General features: G+C 33.4%; 1 protein-coding gene and 4 non-coding genes across 5 annotated transcripts; 1 reads left to right on the top strand and 4 right to left on the bottom strand.

Annotated features, from left to right (window-relative positions):
- On the top strand, window positions 1-3,930 carry LOC120177508 (beta-glucuronosyltransferase GlcAT14B-like). The gene is made up of 4 exons (XM_039183633.1): window positions 1-753; window positions 974-1,049; window positions 1,177-1,292; window positions 3,327-3,930. Exons 1-4 carry the CDS (start codon window positions 162-164, stop codon window positions 3,839-3,841), a joined length of 1,299 nt encoding a protein of 432 aa, XP_039039564.1. The 5' UTR covers window positions 1-161; the 3' UTR covers window positions 3,842-3,930.
- A 10,597-nt stretch (window positions 3,931-14,527) lies between these two features.
- Window positions 14,528-14,622, bottom strand: LOC120177533. Its single transcript, XR_005521425.1, has one exon. It is a non-coding gene; the product is annotated as a small nucleolar RNA R64/Z200 family (small nucleolar RNA).
- A 45-nt stretch (window positions 14,623-14,667) lies between these two features.
- On the bottom strand, window positions 14,668-14,760 carry LOC120177532. Its single transcript, XR_005521424.1, has one exon. It is a non-coding gene; the product is annotated as a small nucleolar RNA U54 (small nucleolar RNA).
- Window positions 14,761-14,833: 73 nt separating this feature from the next.
- Window positions 14,834-14,910, bottom strand: LOC120177530. Its single transcript, XR_005521422.1, has one exon. It is a non-coding gene; the product is annotated as a small nucleolar RNA SNORD18 (small nucleolar RNA).
- Window positions 14,911-14,963: 53 nt separating this feature from the next.
- On the bottom strand, window positions 14,964-15,045 carry LOC120177531. The gene has a single exon (XR_005521423.1). It is a non-coding gene; the product is annotated as a small nucleolar RNA Z199 (small nucleolar RNA).
- Window positions 15,046-19,497: the final 4,452 nt, after the last annotated feature.

Genomic DNA, 19,497 nt, shown 5'->3' with positions numbered 1-19,497 from the left:
CCCCTATTTTCATGGTGAAATGCTTTCCTCCCCGTATCTAACATGTACCAAAGAAGAAGAAAACTTCTCTTAAATTTCACTCAAAAGTCCAAAAGCAGCAAATCGAACAATCTCAATTTTCCCTTTAATTCTTTCATTCTATCCAAACAACTTGAAAGAAAATGAAGAGATTAAGAAGCTATTACTTGCAGTTTCGTCGCAACAACAATCAAGCGATGGAGCGTAGATGGATCTTCCCATTAGCTATTGGCTCCATCGTTTCCTTATTTTTACTCTTCTTAACAACCTTAACCTCTTTAGATGGCTCCTCATTCCTTTTCTTCTACCGTTCCTCCGCCGTAACCGGTGGTTCCTCCCCTTTCGTCGAGAACCGACTAAAACCCATCCCTATCTCCACCCTCCCTCCGCCTCCCCGCTTCGCTTACCTCATTTCCGGCACCGCTGGCGACGGTCGGATGCTGAAAAGGGCCCTTTTAGCCCTTTACCACCCGTTGAATCAATACGTTGTTCATCTTGACCGGGAAGCTGGCTCTGAAGAGAGGCTCGATCTGGAGAAGTTTTTGAAAGATCATCAAGTGTTTAACGAAGTTGGGAATGTTAGGATGATTGTGAAAGCTAATTTGGTTACTTACAGAGGCCCTACTATGGTTGCTAATACGCTTCATGCTGCTGCGATTTTGTTGAAAGAAGGTGGAGATTGGGATTGGTTTATTAATCTTAGTGCTACTGATTATCCCCTTGTTACCCAAGATGGTGAGTTGAATCTTCCAAATAATTAATTCCCCCCCCCCCAAACCCCCCATTTCTTTGGAGAGGAAAAATCCATTTTCATCCTTGATTTTTCCAAGTTGGGAATTGAAACGTCTTTCCCCTCATTTTTAGTACTATTTGTCTTATTTCCCTCCATTCCTCTCTGTGTGTTTTTCTAGCTTTGCTACTTGATATTGGCTTTGAGATTTTGGGTATCTTTCAGATTTGTTGCACACATTTTCATACTTGCCAAGGGATCTGAACTTCATTGATCATACAAGCAATATTGGGTGGAAAGAGTGAGTTCGTTTCTTTTATTAGAGCTTTTAAATTTTACTTTTCCCTCTAACTTCCCTTTTTCGCTCATCTTTTATTTCGAGATACTGATTGATTGTTGGGTTTTTTTTGTTGTTGTTGTAATGGCAGGTTTCAGAGGGCTAAGCCAATCATTATAGATCCAGGATTGTATAGTATGAGAAAAGCTGACGTGTTTTGGGTTACACAGAAGAGAAGCGTGCCCACTGCATTCAAGCTCTTTACGGGTAAGTATGCTGAAATTTTCAAGTTGTAGGCGTTTCAGTGATGTTGTTTATTTGCCATTGTTAGATAAGTTGTGTTTAGATAGACACTCTGTTTACCCTTTTCTTTGAATTGGTCCAACTGTGTTTCATTCTTGTGAGGATAGTTGTTAGATATAATGATTTCTGCGAGATTTGATTAATCATTTTAGATAATATTTTGCTGAGTAATTTTTCTTTTATTGTTAGAGTATTGTTATTGAGGTTGGAACTGGAATATGGTTATCACTTGATTCTTTTGTGATCAAGTTAGATGCCAAAGTTAAAGACTTCATAAATCTGGGATTTCCAAGAACAGTAGATTCGACTGAGCTTTGATATGAATTGAGGTTGACTGGTTGGAGAACTAATAACTTCCCATATCATGTTCTCTCAGCTTTCTGATTGTGTATAAGCAGCTTATTGATGTGATTATTTTGCTTTTAATGCTTCTCATATTATGACAAGATATTTCGGAATTTCTGATCCAAACGAAGTGTCATATATGTATAGTAGAATGACATGCCTACACTGCTTCCTTGTTTAAGAAGCTAGTTTCAGTATATGGAATAGATACACATGAAAAAAAGCTTTGCTGCTTAGCTCGGGGGATTGTTGGTGAGAAATGTTCAGGAAAACCGGCGCAATAAACAGAAGTTTCTGTTAGGATACTAAATTATTTTTACTTATATTTTTTCTCTGTTCCCAAATAGCCATGAAACATGTTTGATCCGGATGCTCTTGATGTCGCTCCTGTCAATTAGATGGTGAAACCCATGGTTACCTGCCAACTCTCTCGCTTCCCCTTAAAACATAGAAACCGAAAGTTTTTAAGGATATACATGACATCTTGTAGATTTTCCTATTTATTTAACGTTGACTTTCCTAATATTTCCAAATCCATTATTGAAACTTGATGCACAAAAAGATAATTAATGTTTATTTATCATTACTCATTTTCTTCGTTGTTCACTCTTTTCTAGAAAGGAACGTTAAAGCAGTGAATTCATTCAAGTTTCCTTTGAACCCGACCTCATTTCACTTTGATTTTATCAAGAGGTTTTATTACATTTTAAGTGTGGTTTTTTTTTTTTATAAATTTAAATTTCATATTGGACGGCTAATAGTTGACTCTGAATTCTAGCAAATCCTTGAAGTTTTTCATCTCTTTGATGAGAAACTAGAAATCAAAACTGCTTCTTAGCCTAAAATAGTCTTCTCATTATCAAATATTACATTATTCTTGTTCTATTTCATGTGGCTAGCACTAATGCGATCATTTAGTTTTGGCTTCCAGGCTCAGCTGACTAAAATTCTTTATTTCTTTTCTTATTTTTTGATCATTTGTAACCTATCCAAATGCATTTTTCTGATTTTGCGGGTTATTTTTTATAGAACTGATTTTGCGTTGCTATAAAGCTAGACACGGTATCATTTGATTTCCTTTTCATGTAGAATATTTTATAATAATGAAAATAGAAGTTAAAGGCTCAGAAGTAATTCTGTTCTTTGAAACTTTGTAAACAATAATTTAAGGCAAAACAGTATAGATTTGATGTTCCAATTAGCTTCAGATACATAAACGACTAAACGGTGCATGTATGTTATGTTTGACTTGTAAGTTGTAATTTCAATGAATTTTTATGATGTATATAATTGCTGACTAAACAGTATAGATTTGATGCTTTTGCATAACGTTCATCATGATGTTTTCAATAACTTTGATCAATCATATGGTTGTGTAGAAACTTTTTGCAGTAGTGACAAATATAAAGTATCCTTTAGCTGTAAGAAACACAAGTAGTATGCAGTATAAATGTCGAAAAATTCTCATGAAGTAGTGGATTATATCTTGAATTGGCTGCTGTATGATCATATGCATGCTACTTAGATAGTTTGATCGGAAAATGTCTTCATTATTCTGGCAAAATGTTTTTCCATCTAACTTGTTGGCAGGATCTGTTAGACAGCCCATAAATATCCACAAGTATCTTGATTAAGCATATCATTTTGTCACAGGTTCTGCTTGGATGGCACTTTCTCGCCCTTTTATCGACTATTGCATTTGGGGATGGGACAACCTACCTCGAACCGTCCTTATGTACTATGCAAACTTTTTATCTTCTCCAGAAGGTTACTTCCACACAGTCATTTGCAATGCTCAAGAATTCCGTAACACTACGGTAAACAGTGATCTCCATTTTATATCGTGGGATAACCCTCCGAAGCAGCATCCTCATCACCTCAGGCTTGCTGACATGCAACGTATGATTGATAGCAATGCTCCTTTTGCTAGAAAGTTCCCCAGGGATGATCCTGTAGTTGATAAAATGGACTCTGAGCTCTTGTCTCGGGGCCCAGATATGTTTACTCCTGGTGGTTGGTGCGTAGGAAGTGGGAAGAATGGGACTGATCCTTGCTCAGTTATCGGTAATACAACGGTAATCAGGCCCGGCCCCGGGGCAAAAAGGTTGGAAATTTTGATCAGCTATCTTCTATCCAACGACAATTTTAGACCGCGGCAATGCAAATAACACGAAATTACACGGACCGAGACTTGCTATGGGAGGCACTAATGCTGATTGAGGTTGGTTTATTATACATGTATCAGAAGATGGAAATGGGGGGGGGGGTTAGTCCCACTGATCTTTTTGCCTTTTTTTGGGTAGTGTTATTGTGTACCTATTACACAGAAGAAAAATTTTAGTTATACACTTTTACCCCATTAAACGTGTATATAGTTTTTCATGACATGATAGAAAATGATAAAAATAACTGACATTAATATTTTAGTTACAGGACAAAATAACTAATGCCAGCTTAACGTCAAAGGAGATAGATTAAAAGTAGAAATGACCAAGTTTATTAAAATCAATTAACCTGAGTCGAGCTGATTTTATTAAAGAGTAAATTATAAATTAATTCATTGAATTTTACTCTCTTTTATTTCAATTGTTGTACTTTTAAATGTTTAAATTTAATCATTGAATTTTGTACACTGGATTTTTTTGTCACCCACCCGTTAACCTGCGAACCGCGTTATGATTGCACCAAAATGATATAGTTTTAGATTTTATAAAAAATAAATTTAAATGTCAAAATAAAAAACTATTTTTCTTTTTTCCCTTTATTCTCTTTCTTCTTTTTCCTGCAATTCTCTCTCCATTTCTCTCCTCAACCTCATATTTCGGACACCACGCTGATTGTTATTCTGATTTCTGACTACTAAGCATCGAGTAGTTCGTGACACCTAAGAGATCGGAGAAAGAACATTATTTATGTGGCTAAAGGCTAATACTGCTATTGTTGTTGGTTGAAGGGCTTTCTAGGGCTGGTGAAAGGGTATCTTGCATGAACTGTTCAGCTTCATCTTCCTCTGGAACTTGGTCATTTACAGTTGCTGATGTTGAAGTTAAAGCATGGGATTTCTTGTGTATGCAGCAAAGAACCTAATCATCCAACTGAAAAATCACATCTAAAATGAAATGATTGGAGAAGAGGCTCTTACCCTCGTGGAGAAATCTTTGGACTTCAATGGTCTAATGTTGTAGTTGGAACTAGGGCTATGTGAAAGGTGATATTCATGCATGATCCAGTTCGTCTTTATCCCTTTTGAAGGCCTTCCTTTGTAAAACACCAAAGTTTTCTTTACACCAAAATCGAATGCACTCCATCTCGTCCAGCGACAGCTATAATCTTTTATGTCCTAGTTGCTTACCAAATCTAGCTACAGAGGTTGGTATTTAGCCAGTACTTGATCATTTATCTTCGGCGAAGGTGGTCGACAATTATCAGTAGGGGTGTGCAAAATTACCCGACCCGGATCTAAAAAATCCGGGTAATTCTCTAAAAAAATTACCCGACCGGGTCGGGTACCCGGCCCAACATTTCCCAGGTCAGGCCCGGGTCACAAAATCTAGTTTTTCTGGGTACCCGGTTACCCGAGTACCCGGTTAGTTTTTAATTTTTTTTATTTTTTATATATAATTATATAAAATATAATTAATTATTTATTTATGGATTATTATATTTTGTATTTTGAACTTTTTAATTTTATGTTCGGATATTAAAGTATGTAATTTGAAGTTTCGAACATTTAAATTTGTGTATATATTTTTTTAAATTAATAATTTGAAAATAAAAAAATTAAAAACCCGGGTATCGGGTATCCGATTACCGGGTATCCGTAAAATCCAGGTACCCGTAACATCCGGGTCGGGACACGGGCCGAGAAATCGTCTACCCGAAAATTCCGGGTACCCAAAAATCCGGGTACCCGAATTTGTACATCCCTAATTATCAGAATAACGGCCTGTCTAGTGGTTGGAATCTTGGTTTCATTGAGGTAAAGGAGAGAAGGGGAGGAGGAAGAAGGGAAAAAAAAGAAAAGAGTAGAAAATGAAAGAAAAAAATTATTTTTTATTTAAATTAAAACTATGTACTTTTAGTATAAATTTGATTTTCTATAAGATCCAAAACTATATTTTTTTTTGGTATTGATTGTAACGTCATAACACGGTTAGAATGCTAACATATGAGTGACAAAAAATTCAATGTATAAAGTTTAATGATTAAATTGAAAATATTTTTAGTACAATAAATAAAATAAAAGAGAGAATAAAGTTCAATTAGTAAACTTTCTATTTTTTTATGATGTGACACATGAGTAAAAATGCGTTAATTTTTAATCTGATCTCTAAACTTTAGGTAGAATAGTAATTTGACATTGAGTTTTAGATAAAATATCATTTTGACCCCTAAATTTTAGATTAAATATCAATTTAACTCATAATTTCGATAAAAATCTCTTGTTATTGGATGCCACTCACCATCATCGTCGGTCGCCATTGATTGTTATTGTTATCGAGTCCAAAATTATTAGTTTACTCCTTTTCTTATTACTTGAATGCGAATCTAGTGTCACTTTATAGGAAATGCCCTGAACTCAATAAATTTATCTTATAACCCTTCGATTTTCTTTAAAATTAAATAATAATAAATTTATCATTAATATTTCTTAAAAAATAAGAAAACCAAAAATCTAAATATATATATCATAGTCAAATGCATAACTTTTTTTATAATATTTTTATTTTATACTTTTTTATTATGCATATAATATTAATTATAATTTTTAATAAATATAAATTATAATACTATTTTTAATTTATTAATCTTCAAACTAATAATATATTAAGACTCTTTTATATATTTATGTTATATATTCCGTTATATATTTTGGTAAAAGTAAATAAAATAAAATAATTTTTCATCTCCTATGATTTAAGCTCAATTTAAGATTTAGAATTAATTTAATTTATGTTAGAATTGGATTGAAGTTTCATCACCATTTCCAAAAAATAGCATTGATTTTTTATTAATTTATTTTAATACTAAAAAAATTATAAAAACATAGTAAAATCAAGTTATAAATAAAATTTTGATAAAATTTATAGAATGATAATTATTTTATTTTATTTTGAATTAATAATTAATTTTTATATACATACTAAAAATAAATATTATACACTTTTATACAATATGTATGTATATATATATATATATATTAAATTTTGTCATATATTTGATATTTATAAATATTAAAAATTTATTAAATATTATAATATAATTTTTTATTATGTTTATAATATTAATTATAAATATTTAATATTTATAATATATATAATAAATTTACAAAATTTTAATATTTACATTAACAATTTTATTTAGACTCTTTCGTACATGTTCGTTATATACTTCATTAAATATTATCGATGACAAGTGTTTATTATTTTAATAAATAATTTAATTAAAATTTCAGCTCCTAGAATTTGACTCAATAATCACAAAAATAATCTCATTGTTTTACCACTACAACTATCAAATACATTGTTTTATAATTGTGAATTAATCTATTTCATGTTATAATTAGATTGAAGTTTCATCATTGTATCTGAAAATTAGTTTTGATTTTGTATTAAATTATTTTAACGTTATAAATATTATAAAAATATAATAAAATAAAATCATAAATAATAATTTCTTAAAATCTGTAATATCATAATTATTGTATTTTATTTTAATTAATAACTATATTTTTACACACATACTAAAATATAAATATTACACAATTATATAACATCTACACTTATAATATATATAATATTAAAGTTTGTCACTTTTTTATACATATAAATATTGAAACTATATAAATTATATTATAAACATGACAATATTATAAATAAAACTTTATATATTTAAATTTGATATAAATTAAGATGTTAGGGTATCTTTACTTTTTTTTGAAAAACATTAATGATAAATTAATTATTATGATTTAATTTTAAAAAAGTCGACGATTCTAAGAAAAAAATTATTGAGTTAAAGTATTTTCCAATGAAAATATTATATCAATTTTACGTTTAAGAGATCAAAAAGAGTAGATTGTAAATTATATAGTCTAATTATCATCAAAGATTCAAGATTGGTTTTCAAAATAAAAAATTCAACAAGTTAGAAATTCTCTCTCACAAGAAAAGCTCTCTTTGGGGTTTGTCGATTTGTTACCATGCAGGAAGTGACTTCGTCGGTCACCGGGGTGACCCAGGCGGTGGAAGGAGAGGGGAAAGTGGAGCGAAAGCATAAAAGATTCCAGCCAACCGAAGGCGATAGAGTTTCGGATGAGGAAGTTCCGAGAAGGTCATGGAGAGATACGGTAATAAGCCCGACCATTCTCCCGGAAAACTTTAACAGCTCGATTGAAGTTGAAGTCGAAGATTCGAACGAAGAGGAAGAAGGTGAAGGGGATTATATTCCGACTATCAAGATTCCCCAAGAATTAAAAGAAAAACTGAGGAAACCATGGAGAAAGGCGCTCATTATCAAGATATTAGGTAAAACAGTGGCATACAAAACCCTCATTAGCAGAGTGACAAATTTATTGAAATTGGAAGGTGAGTTCGAATGCATCGATCTTGGCTATGGTTTCTATGCTATTAAATTTCAGAATATGGTAGATAGAGCAAAGGTCTTTATGGAAGGCCCCTGGAAGATATTAGATCATTATATCACAGTCCAAAGATGGCGTCCTAACTTTGTGGCAGCAAACGCAAGTATTCCCTCCACGGTGGTCTGGCTTCATATCCCTGGTCTTCCAATTAAGTATTTTGAGGAAAGTGTTTCGTATAATATAGGAAGTATGGTTGGAAAGCCCCTGAAAATTGATTTCTATACAGCATGGTCAACAAGAGGGCGTTTTGCTAGAATATGTGTGGAAATCGATCTTAATACTCATCTACTGTCAAAAGTGCGTATAAGAAATAAGGTTTATAACATCGTAAACGAGGGATTGCATTCTACTTGCTTCAACTGTGGTGTTGTAGGTCATAGAGCAACGGATTGTCTAGCGAATCAGAAGGAGTCTCCTGCTGCTAGGGAAGTCAATAGCGAACCACATAATCAAGTTCAACAAGAAAGACAAGAAGAGGTGAGAAATAAGAAAATTCAACATGAAGAAAATGAATGGATTAAAGATAGATATGGACCTTGGATGCTGGTTCAAAGAAGACAACGTGGGTCAAAATTTAACCCTAAGAATCAAAGAAGCAGAAACCAAGAACCAAGTAGAAATAACAGATTTGCTAATCTGGAGAATTATAGTGAAGAAGTCTTAGACAAGGGAAAGGAAAATAATAACTGAAATCATGATATTAACGTTAACAGCAACGCACCTGAAGGATCAACAAAAAATATGAAGTCCTTACAACGTGAAGAAAGCAATAATAGAATCAGAGGGAGTAATTTGGTAGGAAGCTCAGGTGAAGAAAATTTAAAGACAAAAAATGAATATTCCCAGTCTCCTAAAGTTCATGCAAAAAAAGATGACCAGGGCAAGACACAAGAGAGCAAGCTTAGATGGGATGGTAACCAAACTGCTGGTTTGGGGTAAATTACGGAAAAGGAGAATATTATCGGTAAACAGGGGTAGTCCTCAATGGATATATAAAAAGCTCTAAATCAAACAGATAACCGAAATACGCTGGAAATGGAAGCCGAACCAGTTGGTCAGGAACAAGCTGCTACGTTAAATGAGCCGATGACCATAGAGGCGAATAACAATAAATTTTTTTTTTCTAGATTAAGCTTATCTCTTGGAATTGTCAAGGCGTAGGGAATAATGATTTTATTAGAAACTGTAAGGATTTGATTCGGGATGAAATCCCATCCATCATTTGTCTACTGGAAACAAAAGCTAAGGCAGGCGTTGGTTCTGTGCTAGAGAAAAAACTGTAAGGATTTGATTCGGGATGAAATCCCATCCATCATTTCGAGGTCCCTGCTCAAGGCCTCTAGGGAGGATTGGTTCTCATGTGGAACACAAGTCAACATGATATTATGATTCGGCAACATACTGATCAAGTTATTCATGTCGAAATCCATGAGAATGGTAAGAGGTGGTTGCTCTCTATTGTCTATGTTCAACCATATTCGAATAAAAAAGAGGAGTTTTGGGAGAATATTTACAATTACTCTATGAACGTAAATCAACCTTGGATGTTGGTGGGAGATTTCAATGATTTTGCTACGATTGATGAATGTGTTGGTAGAAACTCAGACTGTATGGAACACATCTTAAAGTTTCGGGAACGCTGGAATATGTGTAATCTTATGGATACAGGGTATGTGGGCAGTAAATTTACTTGGACTAGACACCTTCATGGGAGAGTTACGCTTCATGAAAGGCTTGATCGATTGCTTCAGAATACTGATATGGTGGAACTATTCCAAATCTCAGAGTGGTTACTTTAACTAGATTCTAATCGTATCACAACCCGATCCTTGTTTAACAGAGACTTGGGAATTCCAATTGACAGAGAGAAACGCCCATTCAGATTCGAAGCAGCTTGGCTTACTTATGAAGAATTCAAGACAGTTTTTAGTTCAGTCTGGGATAAGAAAAAGGATTCACTTGTCAATGCGGTGGAAGAAACGAAGAATGTCATTGTTGAATGGAAGTAAACTAAGTTTGGTAACATTTTTAAACGTAAGAAAACCTTGATGAAACGGATTCAAGGTATTCAAAGATCTTCAAATTATTTATATTCTTCTTATCTTCAAGAGTTGGAAATGGCCCTCGAAGCTGAATATCAACAAGTATTAAATCAAGAGGAAATCATTTGGTTCCAGAAAACTAGACTGGACTGGATTTTGAAAGGTGAAATGAACACTAAGTTCTTTCATCTTACCGCAATGGTGAGGCGAAGATATAATAAAATAGTGGGTTTATACATAGGAAATGAATAGATTACTGAAAAGCAAACTCTTTGCAATCACGTCTACATGTACTATAAAGAGTTGTTCGCAGGAAAAGAGTATGAACAACTCTCAACAGATTATGATAGTTTTATGCCCAGATTAAGTGAAGACGATAAGACCGAATTAATCAATCATGCCACAATGGTTGAAGTTAGAGAATCCTTGTTCTCCATGAAGGGATTGATAGCTCCGGGCCTCGATGGCATTCAACCCATTTTTTATAAACAGAACTGGGACACTGAAGGATACTATACGAGACTTTGTTAATACGGCTATGGAGGTGGGAAGGATGGATACTAAAATATTGAAAACTTTCATGGTGCTTATACCTAATAAGGCTATTGCTGGCAACATTACTCAGTTTTGACCTATAAGTTTATTGAATACATCATATAAAATCTTTTCCAAGATAATTGTTCATCGTTTGCGTCCTCTACTGCAAAGGTTAATCGACCCTTACCAGAATAGCTTTCTTAAAGGAAGAAACACGACGGAAAATATTTTGGTTGTTCAGAAAGCGACCCATTCCATGATGAATCTTAAAGGTAGGAAGGGTGCGGTTATAGCAAAGATAGATCTCCAAAAGGCCTACGATAATGTCAGTTGGGAATTCCTTAAGAAAACTCTACAGGACTTTAATTTTCCTGAAAAACTTATAAAGATCATAATGTTCTGCATCATGTCTAGCACTATTGAGCCGTTGTGGAATGGGGAAATCACAGATATTGGAGAAGGAATAAAAGGGTTTATGGAAATCTTTTAAGTGCTCTAGAGGAGGAATTAAACTAAGTCACTTGTTTTTTGCTGATGATATTTTATTGTTTGCAGAAGCTAAATCTGATCAAATGAATATTATTTGAAGTTGTCTACATGAATTCAGCCGAGCAGCTGGAGTTGAGGTAAACTTACAAAAAAAAATTATCTCCCCAAATATTAACTCAAATATGGCTAGAGACTTAAGTGATTTGTGTGGTATTCCCCTTACGGATGATTTAGGAACCTGTTTGGGAGTTCCAATAATCCATAATAGGGTCAATGCAGGAACTTATGCTTCTCTTATAGATAAGGTCATGAGGAAATTAGATGGTTTGAAAGGACGAGTACTATCCATGATCGGTCGAAGAACTCTCATCCAAGCTGTCACAAATGCAATCCCAATCCATACAATGCAAACAACTAATCTTCCAGTGGTTGTCTGTAAGAAATTGGACAGATTAAATACCAATTTCTTGTGGGGATGAGACACTGAATATGTGCATAATCATCTACTGAGCTGGGAAAAAGTTTGCCGATCAAAGCAGATGGGTGAACTTGGTCTGCGTAAAACTAGATCCATGAACAGTGCTCTTATGGCAAGAATAGCTAGAAATTACTCACTAGACCAGAGTCTTTGGTGCAAAGTATTCACAGGAAAATATCTTAAGGATAGGGAGTTCCTAGAGATAGAATCAAGAGGAAATAGTTCTTCCACTTGGAGAGAATTGCTAAGCACTGGAAAATTGCTCAAGGAAGGATGTAAATGGAAATTGCTCTGGTAGGACTGGTGGGTCAAAAAGGAACCTTTGAAGAATTTATATTCGCTTATTGATAATCCTAGTAGAAACGAAGAAGTTGTGAGATACATCGATGAGGACAGTTCGTGGAATATCCAAGGAATTCAACACCTGATCTCTAAAGAAACTAGAAAGGAGATAATAAAAGTTTAGATCCCAATCTTGACCGACTATCAGGAAATGGACAAAATTATTTGGGGTTTCTCAAAAGACGGACTGTTTATGGTCACATCAGCTTATCAAGCAGTGTCTAACAAGGAGATGGGTGAGCAATATGGAGAAAATTTAAAGTGGATATGGAAAACAAATACTAGCGAGAGAACCAGGTTCTTTGTTTGGCTATCTTATTTAAACAAGCTCAATACAAATGAAGTTAGAAGCAAGAAAAGCATGACACGAGATTCAAATTGCAAAGAATGCCGAAATGAAGTTGAATCTGTAAATCATATTCTATGGATGTGCCCCATAGCTATAAGGGTCTGGGAAGAACTAAAAGCAAGGGAACATGACAACTAATTCGATTCGCTGGAATTTAAAGAGTGGCTGAAAAAAACTGCCTTTAAAAGAAAACCAAGATTGATGGTTTGGAATGGGGTCCTTTATTCTTGGCAGCCATTTGGGGGCTGTAGAAAAATAGAAATGAAAGAGTGTTCAAAGAAGGAAGAGTTGATCCGTTTAAAGTGACAAGTTATGCAAAACAATTTGCCAGAGATATGAGAAAAACGTAGACAGCCTCTCAGAGAAGGATGACAAATGATCCATGCTGGATTAAATAGGAAAAACCAATTGAGGGAAGATGAATTTTAAATACTGATGGTGTGTATAAATCTAATACAGATTTGGCTGCTACAGGTGTACTGATCCGGGATAACAATGGCGACTGGAAGAGTGGATTCATGATGATTTTGGGGAACGTGAATAGCTTGTTCGTTGAAATCTGGGGAGCTCGATAGGGTCTCGTGTTAGCAAAAAAAATCTGGGATTAAGAAATGTAATCCTTGAGATAGATGCAAAATAGGTGGTGGATTGTTTGAAAGGTGAAAGGATGGTAGAAATATCAGTTGAGCTGGTTAAAGACTGCATAAATATCCTGGAGGAAGGTTGGGATGTAAAAGTCTGACATGATTAAGGATTGCATAAATATCCTGGAGGAAGGTTGGGTTGTAGAAGTCCGACATGCCTGGCGTGAAGGAAATAAATGTGCTGATAAGCTGGAAAATCTTGCTCTGCTTCAAGAAAAAGAAATCTCTAGTTGAGACAATAGTCTATTATGTTTTCTTTCGGTGTACCAAAAAAAATTATCATCAAAGATTCTGGTCAATGCTAATTAACACGATGTAAAACTCAAAATTAATATCTCAATGATCAAAATATAACCGTCGAAAGAGCAATCAATGTCCTCGAAAGAGCCATCTCAATTCCGCATTTTCATTCACCGCAATGAGCTGGAGATAATATACATCTACTCCATTTGGTTCACCATCGCCGCAATCATCGAAGATTTTCCAATACCAAGAGGACCATAAAAAACATATTCACGTTTCCAAGACTTCCCAATTGTAGCAGAGTAATCTTTAGCGGTGCTAAACTTGATCAAATCGTTTTTTATTTCGTCTTTCAAGTTGACATCCACTGTTAAAGCATCAAATGTTGCGGGGTGTTCAAACGGTACATTGCTCAACTTGCTCCTTTGATAGCCTCAGCAATTCTGATTCGGATTGTTCAAACTTTAGCCAATTGAAGTTCATCAGTTACTTCTCGTTATAATTCGTGGTAAGGACTACAGATCGGCTATCATTCAACGTAAATGCCTTAGAAACTTCGCCAGCACCATCAACTCGGCAAAAGTGAATTCGCAATAGAGTTGAAAATGATGAGGGATAAACTGTTCAAAACCGGCATAAACAAGCATCAAAATACACGTCGAGGAGACTTGATTCCATATTTCCCAATCATCACAAACTCTTTATTTGAAATGATTAATAACGATGTCATCTTAACTTTTTATAGAGACGATGATTAAGGTACAATGTTACCTAAAAAATATTATTTATCGATCACCATTTTGAAAATAAGGAACATTCAATAAACAAACCCAACCATACATGACAAAAGCCCATTTTACTACATGACATTTCGAGCAAGTTGGTAATTTCCCACACGATTGCTGCGTAAGGTTCATATATAATTTCTAAAGTAGGCCAATTCTAATGTAAAATTATTGTCTGTTTGAGGCCACCATTAACGGACCACAGTGGCTTATTAGATTAATAAATGGCGGGAATTAACAGGCGAAAACACCTTTAGCAACCCAGAAAGGCTAAGATTTCTTTTAATGAATAACAAATCAAACTTGTGCTCAGAAAATATGAATTTTCTTCTCATAGATTTTAGAAAAATCTCTGAAGTCTGACATGTGATTTTATTCATACTTCATCACGGCTGAGCATTTGAAGAAACAAAAAAATACTCAAAATTAAGAGTAAAAAATTAGCTCTCATTCCTTCTCCCAAAGTCGTCTGCTCATTTATTCTAGAGATCGGAATAGCGTATATTGCCCACGTTAGGCTATTAATCACGGAGCTAATTCCATTACTTACAAAATACATCAAAAAACAGAATACATCTTTTCAAAAAAAAACTTGGGCAATGAAATTTGAGATCAGAGTTTGGTTAAAAAATGTCGCTCACGGTTAAATCAGAAACACGGACCAATTAGAACCTCATCATATCTCAAAAATCCCAAGAAATTTTACAGAGAATGTTGAAAAGAAGACATGGAAAGAACGACCATCAGAGACTTAAATACAAGTAATCATGGAATTATATCCAATATTATTGTTGCAGTTTTAGTTTCTCTTCACATGATCGATGAAACAATAAAACAGAATAAAATTCATGAAAATAGAAAACCCAGAATCTAGATTTGAAAGCAAGAAAGGGGGAACATGATACACCCTTCAAGTAGAATACAGATAAAAGGTGAAGATGATGGCTACGAGCAGTGCATGCCTGCTTATTTATAGATCTAATTGGGACAAACCCTAGATTGAAACGCGGCGTTTGGGACATGGGAATTGTAATAGGGTGAACTGCTGAATACTTTGTTTGGGCTTTTAGGTCTCACTTCTTCCTTTTTGGGCTAATTTTAGCTTCTTGTTGTTTTTCTAAGCTCAATTTATTTCATTGAAAATAAATTATATATTTTAAAAATACTTTCTAGAAATTATTTTTTAGTGTTATATAATTCGGGGTACATTATTTTATTTTATTTGAAAATTTTTAAAGAAAAATAATTACCTTAAAGTCATGTATATAATTGTTGATATTATTAAAAAAAATTACACTAATTTTTTAACTACATGTTAAGCATGAAGCTTCAGGGGAAAATAATATTATTATAATATAATTAAATATATTATTATAATATTGAAAGCTATAATATTAAAAATATTAATCAACATTATTTTAAATATTTTAATAATTAATATTTTATTAAAATAATATAAAATAGTATTAAACAAATTTTAAAATATTTTTAACTCCATTCGATCACTCTTGAACTCGTGTTCGTCGTCCCACAATATCTCGGATACATAGCACCACAGATTACATCATAAATGGAACTTAAACTTGAAAACCGGATCGAATCAAAATATAAAACATTGAAAAACAACTTATTGGCTTCGAATTTGGTGAAACATACCTCAATAAAGAACTCTGGACGTTGAAACGTTAGGATAGATGTTCCCGAAAAAAAGTCAATGATCGTTCAATGACAGTCAATGGCTTGGCTCAACTCAATCAAAGGCTCAGTCAACACCTTGGCTCAACTCGGTCAACTGCTTGGTTCAACTCGGTTAATAGCTCGGTCGCTCGGCTTGATCGGCTCGGATTGGACTGTACCGATTCAAGTGGTCTAGACCGGTTCATACCGATTCTAGAAGGTCTCTTGTCTGCTAGACAACCCCATGTAGAAAGGGCGACACATGAAGTGTGTGCGACGGCTGCGACGATCAAAATTTCACTAATTTTTTTATAAAATGAAATTCAAGGTTTGGGAGTCTCTTACCACTGTTATTTTGCGACGAAGAACGATGAAAATGTCAAAATTCGAATGGTCAAAATTTTACTCTTCTCATCCCTCCACACGTTAACGACGACGACAAATCTGAGAATATTAGTCGACTCAAAAAATGACGAGGAATGCAATGATACCGACAATACCGTAAATGGACGGCTTATCAACGATGAAACGAGGATGAAAAGAGAGAATGAAGCTTTTCAAAGAAAGTGATGGGAGAGAAAGTAGTTTACTATTTTGGGTATGTGTAAAATAGGACGATTCCAGGTATGTGGTATTGCGTATCCACCTTATCCCAACAAGGTAAAATTTTGATTTAAGTACTTAAACTTTCTCCACATGATGACTTTAATTTAAACTTTAATGAATTACATTTTAGTCCATATTTTATTTTAGGAAAAAATATTAGTCAGGGTGTGACAGTCACACAGTAATGTTGGATACGATTCTATTAACTTACGATATAAAGCAACATTGCCTCTTATTTTGAAAATGAGAAAATAAATGTACGATTAATGAATGCAACAATAATAATTGGCACCTATATAATGAATAAAATACCAAATATGATATACTAATTTTAACAGATAAACTTGCACACAACTACTAACCTTATTAATTTGAAATTAATAGGATATTTTTTCAGTCATGCGTCTTAAGGAATCACACTCTAAGTATTTGAATATTTTCCCACATATAATATTTCGTTCGAGACATTAACCCATAAAAAAAATAATTTAATTTTTATGGAAATAATTTCTTTTTATTTAATTATGAGAATGGGAGGGATATCCCTTTGTTTGAATAATCCTCATAATGACAATCTAGGTATTTAGAGGTGTTTCATAGATTAATCTCACAAAAAAAGACATTGCCTTAATTTACAATCGAATATATATATATATAGTATATAAAAAGATATCCTCTTACTCGAATAACCCTTAGAAGGACATTCTAGGTATTGAAGGCATTCCATAGATTAATCTTAAAAAAATAGAGTAGTACCTTAATTAAATAAAAAATAATGTATTTATATATATATAATACTATATAGAATATAAAAATATTTAGGAATGAAAAGGATACCGTCTCGCTCGAGTAAATCTCGGAAGGATACTCTAGGTGTTCGGAGGCGTTCCATAAATCAATCTTGCAAATAAGTGACACCACCTTAATTTAAATCTATGTGGGGTAATTTTTACCTTCTCTAAGAAAAGCTCCTAAAGCCCTCCCCTCTTTCTTCTAACCTAGAGGAAAAAGGGAAAGGGTTGTCAGCGATCACTGTCCGGCCACCGTGAGCACTTATCCAGTCGTTGTAAATTGGTGCTGGCCATAGTAAACCAACCCCAAAAAACATTCTATTCGAGCCCTAGACCCAAAAAACAACCATTAAACCATCTTAAAACACACCCCTGCCACTAGACCTAAGAAAATGAAGGATAGAATGAGTCAAATGACAAGAGAATGGTCAGAAAAAGCTACCACCACTGCCATTGACGCAAAGTATTTTTGATAACCGTTAAATGTAAGAGTAAAATGTAACAGAGCACTACTGGAATAAAAAATAACTACTTTACATAATAATGTGTTCGTTTTAATTTTACTTGATAATTACTATTTTTGAATAATGTTATTATTTAATTAACAATAATAATTAATTTTATTGAATACATAACGACAAAATATAATAAAATCATAATCTTAATAAAAAGTAAATAAAAATCATAGCATATTAATTATATCATTAAATGATATAAATTAAATATGACCATGTAAGAAAATATTAAAAAAACCAATAGAACAATTCAAAAAATAAAAGATACAAACAACAACAACAAAACCATATTTCCATATGCAATGGGATAAGGGGAGGTAGGGTAGTAGGCTGCCCCCAACGCCAGGATTGAAAGTAGCTTTCGTGGAAGACCTCCGGCAGGAAGAAAATTAAAAATAAAGATAAAATACAATACATGTATAAATAAATAAATAACTAAATACATAGTTGAAAAGTCTTCCTATGTAGTCTTCAATATGCTCGTCTGTAATGGGGAGTAATCTCTGCAAATAAATCCTTGCGTAAAATCTCTGCATATAGATAGAAAACGTAAGATCCGACTAAATATAAAAAGAGGAAACCTGAAGAGAATGAACACAATGGTCAAACGATATAAGCTACGAGAAGGAATAAAGATACAAACAATGTCATTATTGGTGATGATAGTTAAATACTATCAACATTAATATAAAAATAACTATAATGATAACTGATTTTTACAAATCAAAGTAATATATCTGAAGTGATTTTGTGAATATTTGAAAGCAACAATTTAAAGTCTAAACAAAAGATAGATAAAAAAGAGTAAAAAAACCATTAAAAATGAAAAAATACCAATAAAAGAAATTATGTTAAATTTAATTTTAAAAATATGTTTAATATATATTATTAATTTTAAATGATAGTAATTATGGAGAAATGGGAAACGTAGGGTCATTTTCGTATGATGATGAAGTGGTATTTAAAAAACAAGGCGTGCTAAGCAGCTTGACGTTCCCGAACTCAATCGTTACTGTCATCAACCGGCAAAAATCTGCTCCCCCTTTTCTCTGTGTTTGCTTCTAAAAACGCACTCCGGTTTCCAACTTTTTTTAATTTGAAATTTCGGTTCTACGCAACGCACCGTATTATTTTTTGGGGGTAAAAACACATATGGTCTCCAGATTATACAACATTACTTGTTGAATCCTTCGACTATTAAAAGTTATAAAATGGTTATCTGATTATAGGGCGTTTCTTTGTTGAGCACCTTGACTATTAAAAGTTACAAAATGATCACTCAACTATTCATATGTTCCAAACTCGTCTTTTTCCATGAAAAATGACAACAATCTGAGCTGAACGTTAACCTGCTGACTGAGATATGCTAAAATCTGATATCAAAATCTCAAACAACTATCATATACCAATCAACATGATAACGTCTAGCTCAGATGACCGTCAATTTTTCACAAAAAAATGATGAGTTTGGAACATATGAATATGTGGGTGACTATTTTGTAACTTTAATAGTCAAGAGATTCAACAAAGCAACGACATATAATTGGAAGAACATTTTGTAACTTTTAATAGTTTGGTGACTCAAAAGAGCGAGACCCTATAGTTGATGGACCTATGTACTTTACCCTATTCTTGTAGGCTAAACTATCTATTTGATCACTTATCTATTTATTTATTTTAATT

Source organism: Hibiscus syriacus, unplaced genomic scaffold, assembly GCF_006381635.1.
Source record: "Hibiscus syriacus cultivar Baekdansim isolate YM2019G1 unplaced genomic scaffold, ASM638163v2 tig00112289_pilon, whole genome shotgun sequence".
Lineage (NCBI taxonomy): Eukaryota > Viridiplantae > Streptophyta > Magnoliopsida > Malvales > Malvaceae > Hibiscus > Hibiscus syriacus.
Note: the sequence above shows the minus strand (reverse complement) of the source record. Positions and strands in the feature narration are given on the sequence as shown.